Source organism: Ciconia boyciana, chromosome 4, assembly GCF_034638445.1.
Source record: "Ciconia boyciana chromosome 4, ASM3463844v1, whole genome shotgun sequence".
Classification (NCBI taxonomy): Eukaryota; Metazoa; Chordata; class Aves; order Ciconiiformes; family Ciconiidae; genus Ciconia; species Ciconia boyciana.
Genome location: NC_132937.1, coordinates 84811801 through 84826482, shown reverse-complemented (window position 1 = coordinate 84826482; position 14682 = coordinate 84811801). Strand labels below are relative to the sequence as shown.

At 38.2% G+C, this 14682-nt stretch overlaps 1 protein-coding gene across 3 annotated transcripts in view; it reads right to left on the bottom strand.

Moving 5' to 3' along the window:
* The window catches only part of DTWD2 (DTW domain containing 2), a 96695-nt gene that overhangs the window by 65831 nt on the left and 16182 nt on the right, over window positions 1-14682 (bottom strand). Inside the window, exon 2 of one of the 3 annotated variants that reach the window (XM_072860454.1) lies at window positions 7250-7382. The exons of the other annotated variants lie outside the window; for them this stretch is intronic. Coding sequence (XP_072716555.1) covers window positions 7250-7317 — 68 coding nt within the window. The 5' untranslated portion in view covers window positions 7318-7382. The remainder of the gene's footprint in view (window positions 1-7249; window positions 7383-14682) is intronic. 3 annotated transcript variants of the gene reach the window in all.

The following is a 14682-nucleotide window of genomic DNA, read 5'->3' as shown; positions in this document are numbered from 1 at the left end:
GAAGTGAATTCTGAAGGCAGGTCGAGATCAAGTTTGTGGTGAGCCCGACTGACATCACACTTGCTTATCCACAAGAGATCGCACCCAGCCAAGCGTACTAAGTAATGTTACAGTAATCCAAGCCAGTATAACTGTTCCCTAGTCAAACATTAGCGCTTACCAGTAAATGGTGGCATTATAAAAAGGCAATAACAATAGATAAGCTCCTCTTTAACAGTTGACAGGTTGTGTTAATTTAAACCCCCCACTTCTAGCCTCAACTGCTGAGACACAGAGACCATTCCCTGCTCCATAGGGTATACAGTTAAAGGTTATCCAACAACAGTCTAAATCCAAGGCAGTGGGGGGAACGTTGATGCAAGGGAAGGAACTGGTACTGGCCAAAATAAGCACTGGAAAAGGTATTTTAAAATATTTACACTAGAAGGTCCATGGCCAAGAAATCAGTCTAATGACAAAATGGAAATTATTCTCATACACTCTTCTGGTATACTGTTCCCGTGGCCTGCTGTCTGTCTTTCCTTCATGCTTCTAGTGCTGGCATTTTCCTATTGCTAATCCTGCATAAATTTGGTATATTCTGTTGTATTAATGGACAAGCTTTGAGCTAAAATTAAGGCTCATTAATTTCACTATTCAGTGTGCTATTCCAGGGACCTTCATCACGAATGAACCAAAACCAACCTCATTTCGAGGTCTGGTGGGTCTAATTGCAGAAGTCCTCCAGCACTGTACCACTGTTTTTTTTCCAGTATTTTCTCACATGTAACCAATTTAAACAAATTTCTGAAAACAGTTTTGTTAACAACCTGGAAGCAGCAAATACCCTGAGAGGCTGTTTGTTGCCTGTGCCGCCACTGTTAAGTAGAAGATCATTCTCCTTTTGGTCATCAGATTTAGCGGAAACTCAATTTTGTAGTAAGTGCGATTCCTTAGTTTCTCCCTGTTATGAAATGGCTGGTTTCACTAACAAGAGAAGTTGTTAAAGTTCTCTCCATTATGGCGTTTTCTACTGAGGAGAGATTAAGACACAAAAATCTACACAAAGCTGTTCCAAAACAGTTAGCTGGTGACTTCAATCCAAAGAGCTGCACTGTTCACTAGCTTTTATAAGCAGACGGAAACAGTTTCCGGTGATTTCTGACCTCAGGGTGTTGAACTATAACAAAGTTGGCTAGATACAACTTACTTATTTTGAAGTCTTCCTTTTGCATATGCTTTTTGTACTTTCGACACTGGCTTGGATTTTTCACAGGTAGTTTTTTAAGCTTTGTTAATGTCACCAAAAAAAAACCCCAAACCAAAAAAGGAAATTACCCAGAAAGCAAGCATTTTCAAACAGTTACAGAATAAACTCTACCTATAATTTGATTTGTAGGGAGCAGAGCACAAACCATGACAAATAAAATACTTTCCAGTATAATTAAATTACTTACATATGTATATACATTACTTAACTTTAAGCACGCAATTAGGTACCTAATTATGTTGAATATGTAGTTTTACAACCCCATTCTGGGGGCACAAGACTTATTTCTGTACTTCCACTTTGGTACCTACCTCATGGTTATTGTGCTGAGACAAAAATAACGTTATTCCTATGTGAAACTGACATTACCAGCCTACATCAGCCAGATAGGAAGCCCTGCAGAACAAGAGAAGTTCTGTTCCATCACCACAAAAGCCGCCTTGCTCTGAGAAAGGCCACCGAGGCAGGAAAGGCTTTTTGTCTTTTTCTTTTGTTTAAAGATTGTGCTACAGTCTTGCCCTACATACACAGCTGATGTTACAGAGGAGTAGGGGCAGCACCAGGGAACTTACTTAATGATGAACATCAGTTTTCTCCCATTTCTGGAAATGAAAGTAGCAATCTGCTCCAGGCAGGAACAATAGTATTCAGAATATTAAGGAAAAGGTTTGTGGGTGGGGCTTAGGATTTGAAGGAGGATAATTTTTACAGTATTATTCAATGTATGCAATTCCACTAGAGCTCAAAGCTATCCAGTGGGTTCTTACCTGTTTTTCAATACAGCATTTCTAGTTTAAAAACTTATGACAAAGTAACCTGTCACATTGGTGGGACTAAAAAAAAAAATTAAAAAAAAAAATCATTCTGTGTCTTGCAAAAGTGCTCCATATGCAAAAGACAGCCATGCACATGCTTTCCTTCCACTATTCACGTCTAAATTAACGACGTTCAGATTCAGAATAACATTTAGTCTATTTTCCCAGCAGAACTGAACCTGGACAGTGACCTGTGCTGTACTGTGGTGTCAGGTTTAGTGTTATTACTAGTTTCTGGGCAGGGATACTCTAAAAGTGAACATGCAGCAGCCTGGAAAATAGTGAGCTAATTCTGAAACTCTTTCCAAGTCTCTGTATGATTTTCCTACAAATAGAAATGTCCTTACTTGCTTCAGGACTAACTTTTACCTTGTTACAACATGTCCAAAGGGCTTCTGAAAACAGGCACCATTCTGAGAATGCAAATGATCGTGCACTTACACCCATATTCAGAAAACTAAAGGTAGGTAATTCAAGGATTTAAACCCAGAGTAAGCAAAGAATAATAACGTTATGACTTCATGCTCAGCATTTGTACACGTTTCTAGGGAAAGATATAAAGGGGTTAAGCGTGCCAAACACATGTTCTAAAAACAATGCTTACAATATGAAAATAAAGAGGAAGCTGATGTTTTTAAACTACTATCACTTGGGGCAACATTTTCATGTTCCAACACATGTTGCCAAGGTCAGGCCCCAGACTCTGTATATTCAAGGAAACATGCCTACCCAAACAGAAATGGCTGCTTCAAGTAAATTAGTTTTCTCTACTGTTTAGGTCAAAACACCAAGGGTTTCAAGGTCAAAACCCACCTGAGAAGTCTGGAGAAAAGCCACAAAGTAACCCTATGTTTGTTTTATACTAATGTTTTAATACATGTTTTATACTAACACAAGTCCATTACACACATGCATTAAAACAACATTCAGGAGTTTTAAAAAGCTGTGTTGGAATTTTAAAGGCACAAACCCATAAATTTTATAAAATTTGAGAACAAACATTATTTTTGCTAGTTTTATGTTAGAGGACAAACACAAATTAAAAATGGTTTTAAGATTACATTTTGCATCCTCCACCTTAAACCACTACAGTTACAGAAGGACCTTAAAAGAATGAGTGGTTTAAGTTAAACATAGATAAACATAAAATGATGCTCCTAGGAAGAAACAATCCTAACCCAACATACAGAAAAACCCCAGGGTCTGAGGTTAATATGGCATGCTGTCCTGGTTTCAGCTGAGATTAACTAGCTACTGAGTTAATTTTCTTTACAGTAGCTAGTATGGGGCTATGTTTTGGATTTGTGCTGAAAACAGGGTTGATAATACAGAGATGTTTTAGTTGTTGCTAAGTAGTGCTTATACTAAATCAAGGACTTCTCAGCTTCCCATGCTCCGCCAGGTGCACAAGAAACTGGGAGGGGACACGGCTGGGACAGCTGACCCCAGCTGACCAAAGGGATATTCCATACCATATGATGTCATGCTCAGTATATAAAGGTGGGGAAGAAGAAGGAAGCGGGGGGATGTTCAGAGTGATGGCGTTTATCTTCCCAAGGAACCACTATGCGTGATGGAGCCCTGCTTTCCTGGAGATGGCTGAACACCTGCCTGCCCATGGGAAGGAGTGAATGAATTCCTTATTTTGCTTCACTTGAGTGCATGGCTTTTGCTTTCCCTATTAAACTGTCTTTATCTCAACCCATGAGTTTTCTCTCTTTTACCCTTCTGATTCTCTCCCCCATCCCACCAGGGGGGAGTGAGCGAGCAGCTGTGTAGGGCTTAGTTGCTGGCTGGGGTTAAACCACAACACATGACATTCAGGAGTAAGACCTTATGATAAACAGTTCTGTGAAAATGGCAGTTTAATGCCTGGCAGTTCTCAAAAATGCAGATCAGATGTTAAGTGTTACTAGGAAAGGATGAAAGAATTAAACAGGGAACATTATTATGCCACTACATAAACCTCTGGTTTAGCCCCATCTTGCATTCCAAGTGCAAAAAAGAGGCCGGAGAAGCCAGGTCAAAAACAAACATGAGGAGTAATTCCTCATGCCAAGGGCCACAGAACTCCTTGCTGACCAATGCTGTGGATAGAAGAACTTTATATGGGTTCAAGGGAAACTGGAAAAATTTGTGAAATAAAAATCCATCAGATATGGAAGCACTGCCACTGAAAGTACAAAGCCAGAGCCAACTCAGTCCCCTGAGCTAAAGGCAGTTGGAGAAAGGAGAGAAGTATCAACATATGCCTACCCCTTCTTCTTTAGATGTATGTATACACTCATTATTACATCTGTTCACGGCTGGTGACAGCATGCTGTGCAAATGGACCTCTGATATACTTTAGTATGGCCATTCTTCTATTCTCAGTCATTCTGCGCAATTTAAAATGAATGTATACAATGCCAATGGCAGTGGCTTGAGATTACCTAGCTGTTATTTTTTACTTTTTGTATTTTAACTCTAAAATTTGTCTGTATATACTTTTGCATTTCTCTGGGCAAAATCTTACAGCTCCTTTGGGGTAGCCTTCTGTAATTGACAGGACTTACTGCCATCTTAAAAAGAATTTGCTATGTTTCTGCTTTCCCTCGCCCCATGGCTACACAGTATGTGACCTGATGCAATTGCCACAACTTTCATAGAAGATAGGAAGCTGTCCCTATTAAATGAAAACCTCTCTGTCTTGCACTGAACAGAAGTGAAATAATGGATTACCTGGTCCTCTACGTGGCCAAGGCCCATCTGGCAAATGCAGGGCCAGTGCAGCCAGGAGGAGTATTTGGTACTCCCTGTAGCTCCACTGATAATAAGCATAGATCCTGCAAGAACAGCCAAACTGCCATGGCCACCAGCTGAACTGTACATTAAAGACAGGCTTAAAGTTCACTCTAGCTAAGTCTACACAGTAGACTTGAGATTTCTGAAAACTTGCCCATCCTCTGATCCTAACAAACATGAGTCAGATTTCAACTAGAAACTCCACAGCTGATGTCCCAAATATGCAAGCTCTGCTGGTCTGCTTTGTTCACTGAAGCTCACACATGCTTTTAAACTACGGAGTTAGTTTAGGATAGTTAGTTAGGATAAGCCAATTCAATCATTAACACTGCTTCAATTATTATGACTTGCCCTTATTTTCTCAGTAGCAGGTAGTTTGTAGGTAATGTGGCTAGGCGATTTTAAGGCACTACAAGATGGCTGTGTAACATAACCATGTAAATATTTCTCACGGTCGTAGTGCTAGTAGTCCTTCAGTCTCATGTCCAGTTACCCTGGAGCACAGAAATAACAAAATATCATCTCTGCCATGCTTCAGATTTAATTATGAAATTCATGGTCATCATATTTTGTTGTTTTAACTCTCCTGCTTGCATTACTGTACTTTTAAGATGTCTACTACTATCCTCACAACCATTCAAATCATCTAGCCTACAGAAGACTGACTCCCACAGACAAGATGAAGAAATAAAAACTTATCAGAAGTAAAATCTGTTAGAAGCTCTTCAGTTTTTAGCCTCAGTTTTCTAACTACATGCTTAACAGATCTTCAATTTCTCTTTAAAGTAAGTTTTGGAAAGCCGTCTTTCTGAGAAGTGCTACAGCTCTCATGAAATGCAGAGAAACTCAAGGAGCCATCAGCACTGTTTAGGTTTCTTCTAGGCTTATTTTGAACATTCTTAACTCCAGCAAAATTTCCAAGCCTTAGTTTAATGGTGTTCCTGAGAAAAATCAGGCATAGAAGATTATTCTGACTCCATCATGTTCTAGCTTCCACCTTTCCTCCAGTCTCTTTCAAAAGACTTTGGAACTCACTGGTCATGAGGCATAAAAAATTAAAATTAAATTATTACAAACTTCATTAATAGTCAACAGCCACATAAATTGAAAACACAGTATCAGAAACACAGGTGGAGAGAGTATTGAGAACAATCAACAAAGCACTTCCTTTTCCACTTGGTAACCTGTATAGCACCAGCTTCCTGGCAAGAAAAAAGAAAAAAGAAAAAAAAAAAAGATACATATTGATGAGGTTTTGCTTTCCATGAGAAGTTAAAAATAAATAAAACAGGTGTATGGTTTTGGTTTGTTTTGTGGTTTGTTTTTTTTTTTTTCAAATGGTGCAGCCAGTGAATTTAATGGAACATATCCCAGTTTCCTGAGTAAAACAATACATTTAAATGGAGAAGCATCTAATACAAATGATAGTGAAAATTATTTGTGCCTTTTGAATTTCAAATTTATAACTCAAAGGGTGATTAGTTATATACGTAGATTAATTAATAAAACACAACTTTCAAAACTGATTATGATATCTACCGATTAGTCAACATGCATTCCTGGACAAATCACACAAATACTCCTTCTCATCCCCAGCTCCTCAACCTCTTCATCAGCTCTAGAAGCATTTAAAGAGCACAAGATTAATTATTCTACTAACCTCCTCTGTAAAAATATGCACAGAAAAGATATTCTATCCAAAGAAAAGATCACACACAACAGGAAAAGACTTATTTCCATGTTACTCGCCAATATGCATCGACTACTTTGCAAACAAACTGCCTTTAGGTGTAAAGAGGTAACTGTTTAAAGAAATTTTACAGTTATCCTGCACAAAGGCTTTTGTACTCTTTTCAACACAATTAGGGACAGCAACTTCAAGCAGTCTGATACAGGAATAAATTAATTCAGCTGACCAAAAATCTGGAATACTTGTTCTAATTTGTATAAAAGCTCTACCACTATACCATGAGAGAGCTATAAAGTCATTTGGTGTCTTTACATTTTGTGGAAGATCCTTTTCTGATGTATAAGGAATGTGAACTGTGCTAATGAGCTAGAGGCACTGAGTTTGAATGTCAGGACTCCATATAATGTCTGCAAATATCAGCTTCCTCCTTTCATTGCTCCAGAATGCCAGGCAGAAACAGAGAAGCACCCTCCTAGAAACACGGGTTTAGGGCATTATCTGACTGGATCAGTTCAAACCGGCAATGTATTCTGTTACAAGTTTCAAAACTTTTCCATCTAGTTCCACGAAAAGCCATTGCAGCACTAAATTTTAAGTTCATTAAAATATACCAGACTAAGGTTAGAATTTTGTACCAGAAGAGATTCAAGGCAGTACCACAAATTTCCAAAACAACATGACCATAAAAGTGACCAATTAAACACAGCTTACCATTGTATTTGACAACTTAGTTCCCAGAGGACTTTTCTCATAGTTGTACAGTTGACACAACATAGCATTTGTTCTTCTTGCCACAAGACGCTACCAACACAGCAAGCTTGGTCACAGTATAAGGAGGCATGATCTACAACAGAGGCACCCAAAAAGCAATACAATATTTTTTGATAAAAATTACCTTTGAACCAACCTAGTATTCCACCACTGGAACTAGCGGGGGCAGGGGATGCAGTAGTGGGAGAAGGCAATGGGATGGGGTCAGACATATGTCAGACAAGAGGTACAGAAAGAGGTTCAGAAAGGAGGACAGGGAGACAGAGCCATCTCCTTGCCTCTCAACAAGGCATGCACTACTAGTGAGCAGCTAAGAGATCACAGAACTATTTCCTAGCATTCAAATTCCTTTGGCACCAGCTCTCAGCAGTTCTCCTGCTCCTACGTGCTATGGTGAGAAGATACATCCCTTGCCCTTCTTTCTGTTTTCCACTCTACTCTCAGCACTACAACCCTCCTGACCAAAACCCTGATTATGTTTTCCATCATATGGAAAACATATTCCATCATGTTTTCCATTATTTTTCCATCATTGTTTTCAATCAAGATTTCCCATCAATTTGAAAACTACTGCTCTCCTGCAAATTTGAACAATCTTGGGCCTTTGCCTAGGGCAACGGACCTCAGAAAACCCAAAGAAAGAATAAGGCAGTTAACTGACAGAGGCATCAAGCAGTACCAGCAGGGAGTAAGTTCAAAAGGAAACACCTATTTGCAATCTGTTTCATGAATAGCTACGTTGTACATCTTATCACATGATCATGGGAACAAAAAATTTGCAGCAGGAAGAAAGGTTTCCATCATCAAGAGCTATTAAAGCATGAAGATGTGCTTTTTTGGCTCAGCAAATCCCAGAACCACTATTCCTATCAGCCATGAAATATCACTCTACAGTTGCCCTGTATTTATGCTGATCCCCAGGCACCTGTTGCTCACCACTGTTCAACCCTCCACCACACAAACGTCAGGTCTGACCCATTTGTTCTGAGTATGGTTTACTGGCACAAATCACTATGTTTTTACATATGTTTTTACATTCTTTTGAACACAGCTACAAGGCTATGCACAAGTAGCTCTCAGGTCTTTCAGTCTTCATCTGCATGCTAAGCATGAGTGCATGTTTTACTGTTACTGAACAACAATACAAACAAGTTGTTGAGCCACGGATCTCAAAAAAAAATAGACCATATCCAGCTCCTACACTCAACAGAAGAAAATAAAGTTCAGCAAAATAAGTGTTCAGAACAAGAGCACAGATTTTATGTGGTCCCATTTTAACATTTACTTTCTGAGTAACCTAATACATTTCAGGAACTATGTCATGAGCTCTTACTGAAAAAAAGCAACAAAATCTATCTCAAAAAGCAAAATCATCAAAACTATCCTCAATGCAAGTCCTAACGAAGCTGTTGAGTTAGTGCTGATTTTGAGCTTGGAGTTTTCTATTGTTGACATCCAGACACTGGAAATGGGATTTACATCACCAACTCATTTCTTTTTCAGCACCAAACAGCTATCAGTTTGTAATTATTTTCAGTCAAAGCTCAACTGGTCTGGATTTGAACAACTGCAGCAAAACATTTGAAAAGCCTTACTTAACAAAGATTACAAGATGTCACTCTTCCTAGATTTAAGACTAAAATTGGACAAAAAAGGCAACTCTCTGGAGGTAAGGGATGGAAGCAGTTATTTATTTCATGACAAGCTCAGAGTTCTCATTAAGGACAACATTCCTGTCTTTTGGAAAACTACATCAGCTAGTGAGTTTCTTGAAAAATTAGGCAAATAAGTAGACACACACACATATATATATTTCTCTCCAGAAAATGTGTATTTGTAAAACTATCTAAAATTAGTAAAGAAAAAACCTTCCCTTTCAACTATTTGGTAGTTTATGTATCATTCCAAACTTGCTTTCTATTTTGCATTATCATATTTTTCACAGTGGTTTTGAATACTAAGTAAACAGTACAACAGATTATTATTATTGTTATTATTAATTGAAGACACAGTTGTATCTAGAGAATAAGATACAACTTCACTTAAGGGTGAAGTGGCTTTTACAGAGAAGTTTATAACACTACAGTGACAGACCATTACATTAGAAGTATTTTCAATTAATTTGGACATTTCCTTTAGACTTTGACATTACAATAGAAGGTAACAGGTTACCCAACAAAATTAGTAGATTCATTAGTACAGCATCTGTATGAACGCTATATGTTAAGTGCAAGCTGTCCTCAAGTAGTATATATTTTCATGCTGAAGGTATACAGACAAAAATCAATATATTTCAGAAATGTGGACAAGGTCCGTGCCACCTTTATTAAAGGCTCTAAGTTGTGCATTGTTCTCATGTGACCATTTCCCAAGGTGAATAACCTTTTTGCTTGACCAATTAAATCATAAATAAAGGCCAAACAAGTAAGTTTTGGGATTTTTTAGCCTGAAATGTTCATAGTGGCTTTACAAGGCCAATGTGAACATATTAAAACCAACAAATATCTTCTAATGCTATAAAAGAGAAAATACATGAAGAAGAAAAGAACAAAATATCCACCCTGTATATTTTCCTAACTTCTTATATGGAAGCAGACCTTGGGAAGCAGCTTTCCTTGCAAATAACTGAAATTAACAAATCAATAGGAGAACACTCTTTCAACTACTTCAACTCTTTACATTAAAGTTGGCTGTGGTTTCCACTGTAACTAATAGGAGTAAATAAAAAAAATAGCATTTAGCTTATGCAGCACTGCAGTCATTACAGAAAGGCCAGGAAAGCCAAAAACTAATGAGCCTGAGATTGTTGACATTTTCATGCATCTTGGCTCTACAGTCTGGCAAAATAGCTGGCACTCTGACAAGCTTGATGCCAGACAGTTAGCAGAGCTTTAAATTTGTTGAAGAAGGTGAAGCAGTAATGGCATTTAAAGCAAGCCATTGAGACATTAAGATTAAGAAGTTAAACTGAAGTTTTACGTTGCCAGCTTTATAATTCCCAATCTGTCATTAAATCTGTGGAAAAGATTTTCCCAATCTGTGGAAAAGCTCAGAATTTCCTGGGGAACGGAGGAACCTACCAATCCAAGAAAGAAAAAGAAAAAAAAATTTCCAACAATACAGAATCGGGATCTTGATTCTTTCATCCATTTGCATATATGTAGAGAACACTCCAGTTAACATCATAAAGTAAAAACAGAAGTATATTTTTAAAGAGCATATGAAGTTCCTAAATTAATGCTTCTTAAATTAAATGAGGTCTGTGGATATCATTGGCTGAAGATAATTTTTTTGTAACACTACAGAAATACATTTGTTTGGATGTTTGCTTCAAACTGAAGAGTTGTGTTTCCTCAAATGCTTTTATTTTTATTACTATTTTAGCCTTTGAAATAATAATTACAAAATGAGAAACTGTGCCTTTGGCTTTATGTGATAAAGTTCAGTCCAGCTATGGTTTAAGTTGATATGCAGCTTGTTTAAAAGGTGGTTAAGAAGTGCCTACATCTGAAAATGCTACACCAAACCAGATCCAACATAAAAATACAAAATGCTTATAAAAATAAAGACTGTCAAAAAGACTCTCTTGAAGTTTTCATTTCTAACCCTTCTTTAATTTATGTCTCTCCATCGATTTTAATTAAAGAGACACAGAATCTGAACTTTGCGTAGACAGGATTTTACGAACTCTGGTTATACAATCTGACCTGTTCCCTTTTCTAAAGGCTTATACATGAAAAAGGAGAAAATCTGTGAGCAGTTACTTGACTAGAATTAGAGTTGTTGCCTATTTACCTGCAACAACATCATGTATTAGGAAGGTCTGATCTAACCTGGCCCAAAATATTTCCATTACCTTATTTTCTTGACTAGAACTGAAAATAAAAAGCTGAAAACTATCTTTAAGGCATGGACTGCAACAAGGCAGAGATGACCAAGCTATAAAACACACCAGAGAAGCAAAAATGGACATAACACAGAATGTACCTGCTGTGTGACTTCCCCACCAAGGGCCACTAAGCCAAAACCCGAGCCAGGCTGCTCCTATCACGCAGTGGGTGCCCTCGGCAGGCAGCACCCAGCTGTCCACCGCCACTGCTGGGCTGGACTATGCCCGCGGCCCCCCACTGCTGTACCTGCTCCTCAACCGCTCCAATTGCAGCAAGCTTCAAAATAAAAAATTCCATTCAATATGAAATTTTATTTAGTATTGTGGAATGGCATTTTAGCGAGCATTAATACACTCACCAGCAATTAGTATTTTTAGCAGTATTTCAACTTCTGTTTAGGTTAGCAACAAATAACTGTGTAAGCCTTAATTGTATATGTACACAATTGCTCACAAATTTTATTACATTTTTATACAGATTTGCAAGACAAATCAGTCCAGTGCATTGCTAACATCTGTATCTCCACACACAAGAACATAGGTAACTGATAAAATAGAAATGCATTAGAACAGCCTAAGGGAAGTTTGCTTCTGCCTCCGACTCATCCTGTTTTCAGCAGAACGACAGGGTTCTTCCAAAGCAATAAAAGCCACCAGCCACAGAACTCAACGCTGATTCTCTGCTGGCACAAAGCTATCATTATAATCCAGAAGAGGACCAAAACTATATTACACATGGAACTTGACTTCTGTACAGATGACCTCTTCTGACCTGCCAGGACTAGCGGGCAAGGTCCTCTCTTTAGCCTCGGGTCTAGTAGGCTTGCTAGCCCCCTGGATGCCTGCCCAAAGAGCCTCCCCACAGAGGACTCTCTGAAATTGTGGCTAACTGGCCGTTCTCCAACTCTCCTTCTCAGAATGGCACCTTGGCATGAGGGAACACAGGCTCTTTTGCACCCCATGTGGAATAAAAGGTCATAGTGAACATTGCAGTGAGACAGAGGAAAGGCAGCTTGAGAAGAACCTGAGGGATTAAGACATTGCTAGCTGGAGCTAGTGACAGTACATTTCAGCTGCATTCAGTGGTTCAAACAGCAACTGAAGCTGTGTAAACGCGGTCTACAAATCTGAAGTTAAATCACCTAAAAGCTTCATGCAATGTTGTTTTGTTATTGTTGGTTTCTTGATTAAAAAAGCATAATTACAACTTGTCATTAAGGGTAACCTTGCAAGAAACTATGCAAGAATAAAAACTTCTAACACTAACTTTACATGTCAGAGTTTATGAAGTTTTCCAGTTTTGATTTGAAGTTAAAGTTACATCCACAGCATTTTCTTGTTCTAAAAACACAGACCAAGTATGAACAAAACTGACTCTTCTAGCTCCACATAAGCAATAGGTCTTTTAATATTTGAAATTTAGGTCTACCTACACAACTTTACCTTATTTAATATAGTACTTTAAAGACAGAGCCTATCGGCATGTATACTTTATTTGGTAATAGCAAACCAAGTCTGAATTCTAGTTTGAAACAAGCAGATGAGAAAGAAGAGTTAAATTAAAAGCTCAGTTCTGCACCAAATGAAGTCAGAAGGGAATTCTGCCATTGATTTTTGATGAAAGAAGGCTCAGTACCCACACATCTTTCAGAAGTTAAAAGAAGAGCTAAGTTTTTGTATCTCTCAGTCCATGCAACGATGCCATATCCTGTCACTTAGAGCTATGAATTTAAGCTTTCTTCCTTTCACAAATAACAAAACAATACAAAAGAAATATGCAATGAAATGAAGGTATTACTATACTTTATTTTGGTAAAACAGATGAATACACAATAGAAAGCCCATTCTAATCTACATTTAGCATTAACATAAAAATGGATGGCTTCTATCAGACAAAACTTCTTTAAAGAGTACATACGCCTGTTAAAAGGAAAATCTACCATTCTCTGCAGTTTATCTTCAACGGAATGTAAGCAAAAAATACAGTTAACAGAGCTTCATATGATGAATAACCAACGTTAGGAAAATGGTTAAATATTAGACAGACTCTTCAATTAAAGTATTCTAGTGTACTATTCACTTCTTCTGCCATAGATGGTAGAAGAATAGTTATGTTTATACATTCAGAGAACTTCAGTATAACTAAACATTATAACACCATATGAAAAAAAGGCAGTGTGCAAGCAATGTACTGTTCAGAACACATCCTGATACGGCTTAGCTGTAAGAGTACTATAAATGCTACACTACACTCTAGCGTCCTTTTTCTGAATAGCAGGCACTTCTGTCAAGCACACTTTCACTTTGATTTTGATCTAGCATCAATCTTATTAAAAAGCAGTCAACCGGTTTCCTGGTGTAATGCAATGAAATAATGCATTTAAAAATAGTATTTCTGTTATTAAACAGTAAATAGTTATTATATTTCATTAAAATATGTTTTTACTGAATACAGAGTATTTTATTTATTTAACCAGGCATCAAGTTCATTACGTTATTCTAAAGCTTTTTGGGGATACTGTAAGATGATGCTTTTAAGGTATACAACCAATTAAGCACAAGTGCTTTTACATGCTGAATATAGCAGTCACCAGATCAAACCCCAGAACCATATTTATTTGTACCTAATGACCACTCAAGGTGCTTTGCAGGCAGCATTTCTTAGGAAAAATACCTTACAATAATACTTTATTTTGAATAAGAAAGCTAGAAGTCTATTGCATAGATGAATCTTTCTTGTGTAACTTGGGATCACTACTTTTATAACTAATGTAGTGTATTTGGCAAGCATGCTCATAAAAGTTAACAAAAACAAGGTTAGACTGCACCCGAGTACCTCATTAAGAGACTGACGGGAATGAGATGAACCACAACAGGAAGATTTTGTGCCGAGAAAATTAGCATTGCCTGGTCTGATAGGCCACTGGTGTTAACTCAGACAGAGCACAACAGTACAAAGCTATAAACAGACTCATTAAATAATTCATATTGGAAGGGACCTCCAAAGGTCAACTAGGCCAGCTTCCCACTCAAAGCAGGGATAATTTCAAAGGCCTTGAGCAACCTGATCCAAGCACTTCCAAGAACGGACGCTCTGCAGTCTCACCAGGCAACCAGCTCTAGCATTTAACCACTCTCACTTAAGTTGAAACACAACTACACTTTCATTCAAACAGCCAAGATACACTGACCTCCTCTGCCACCAGGGCACGCTGCTGGTCCCCCTCAGCCTGATGGCCACCTTGGTGCTCTAGTTTGCTGCAGAGTGGTTCCCTCGCCAGCCAGTACGCAGGCTTGCAACGCTGCCAGGGCTTGTTCAGCCCTGGGCACAGGGCTTTGAATTTGCTGAATTTTGTGAGGTTCCTAATGACAAGACAGTTTGTCAATGTCTCTCTGTATGGCAGCTCTGTCCTCCTGCAGTACAGCAACTGCTCCCTCCAAGTTGGTCCCACCTGCAAGCTTGTTGTGCATGCCTTCCACCCCA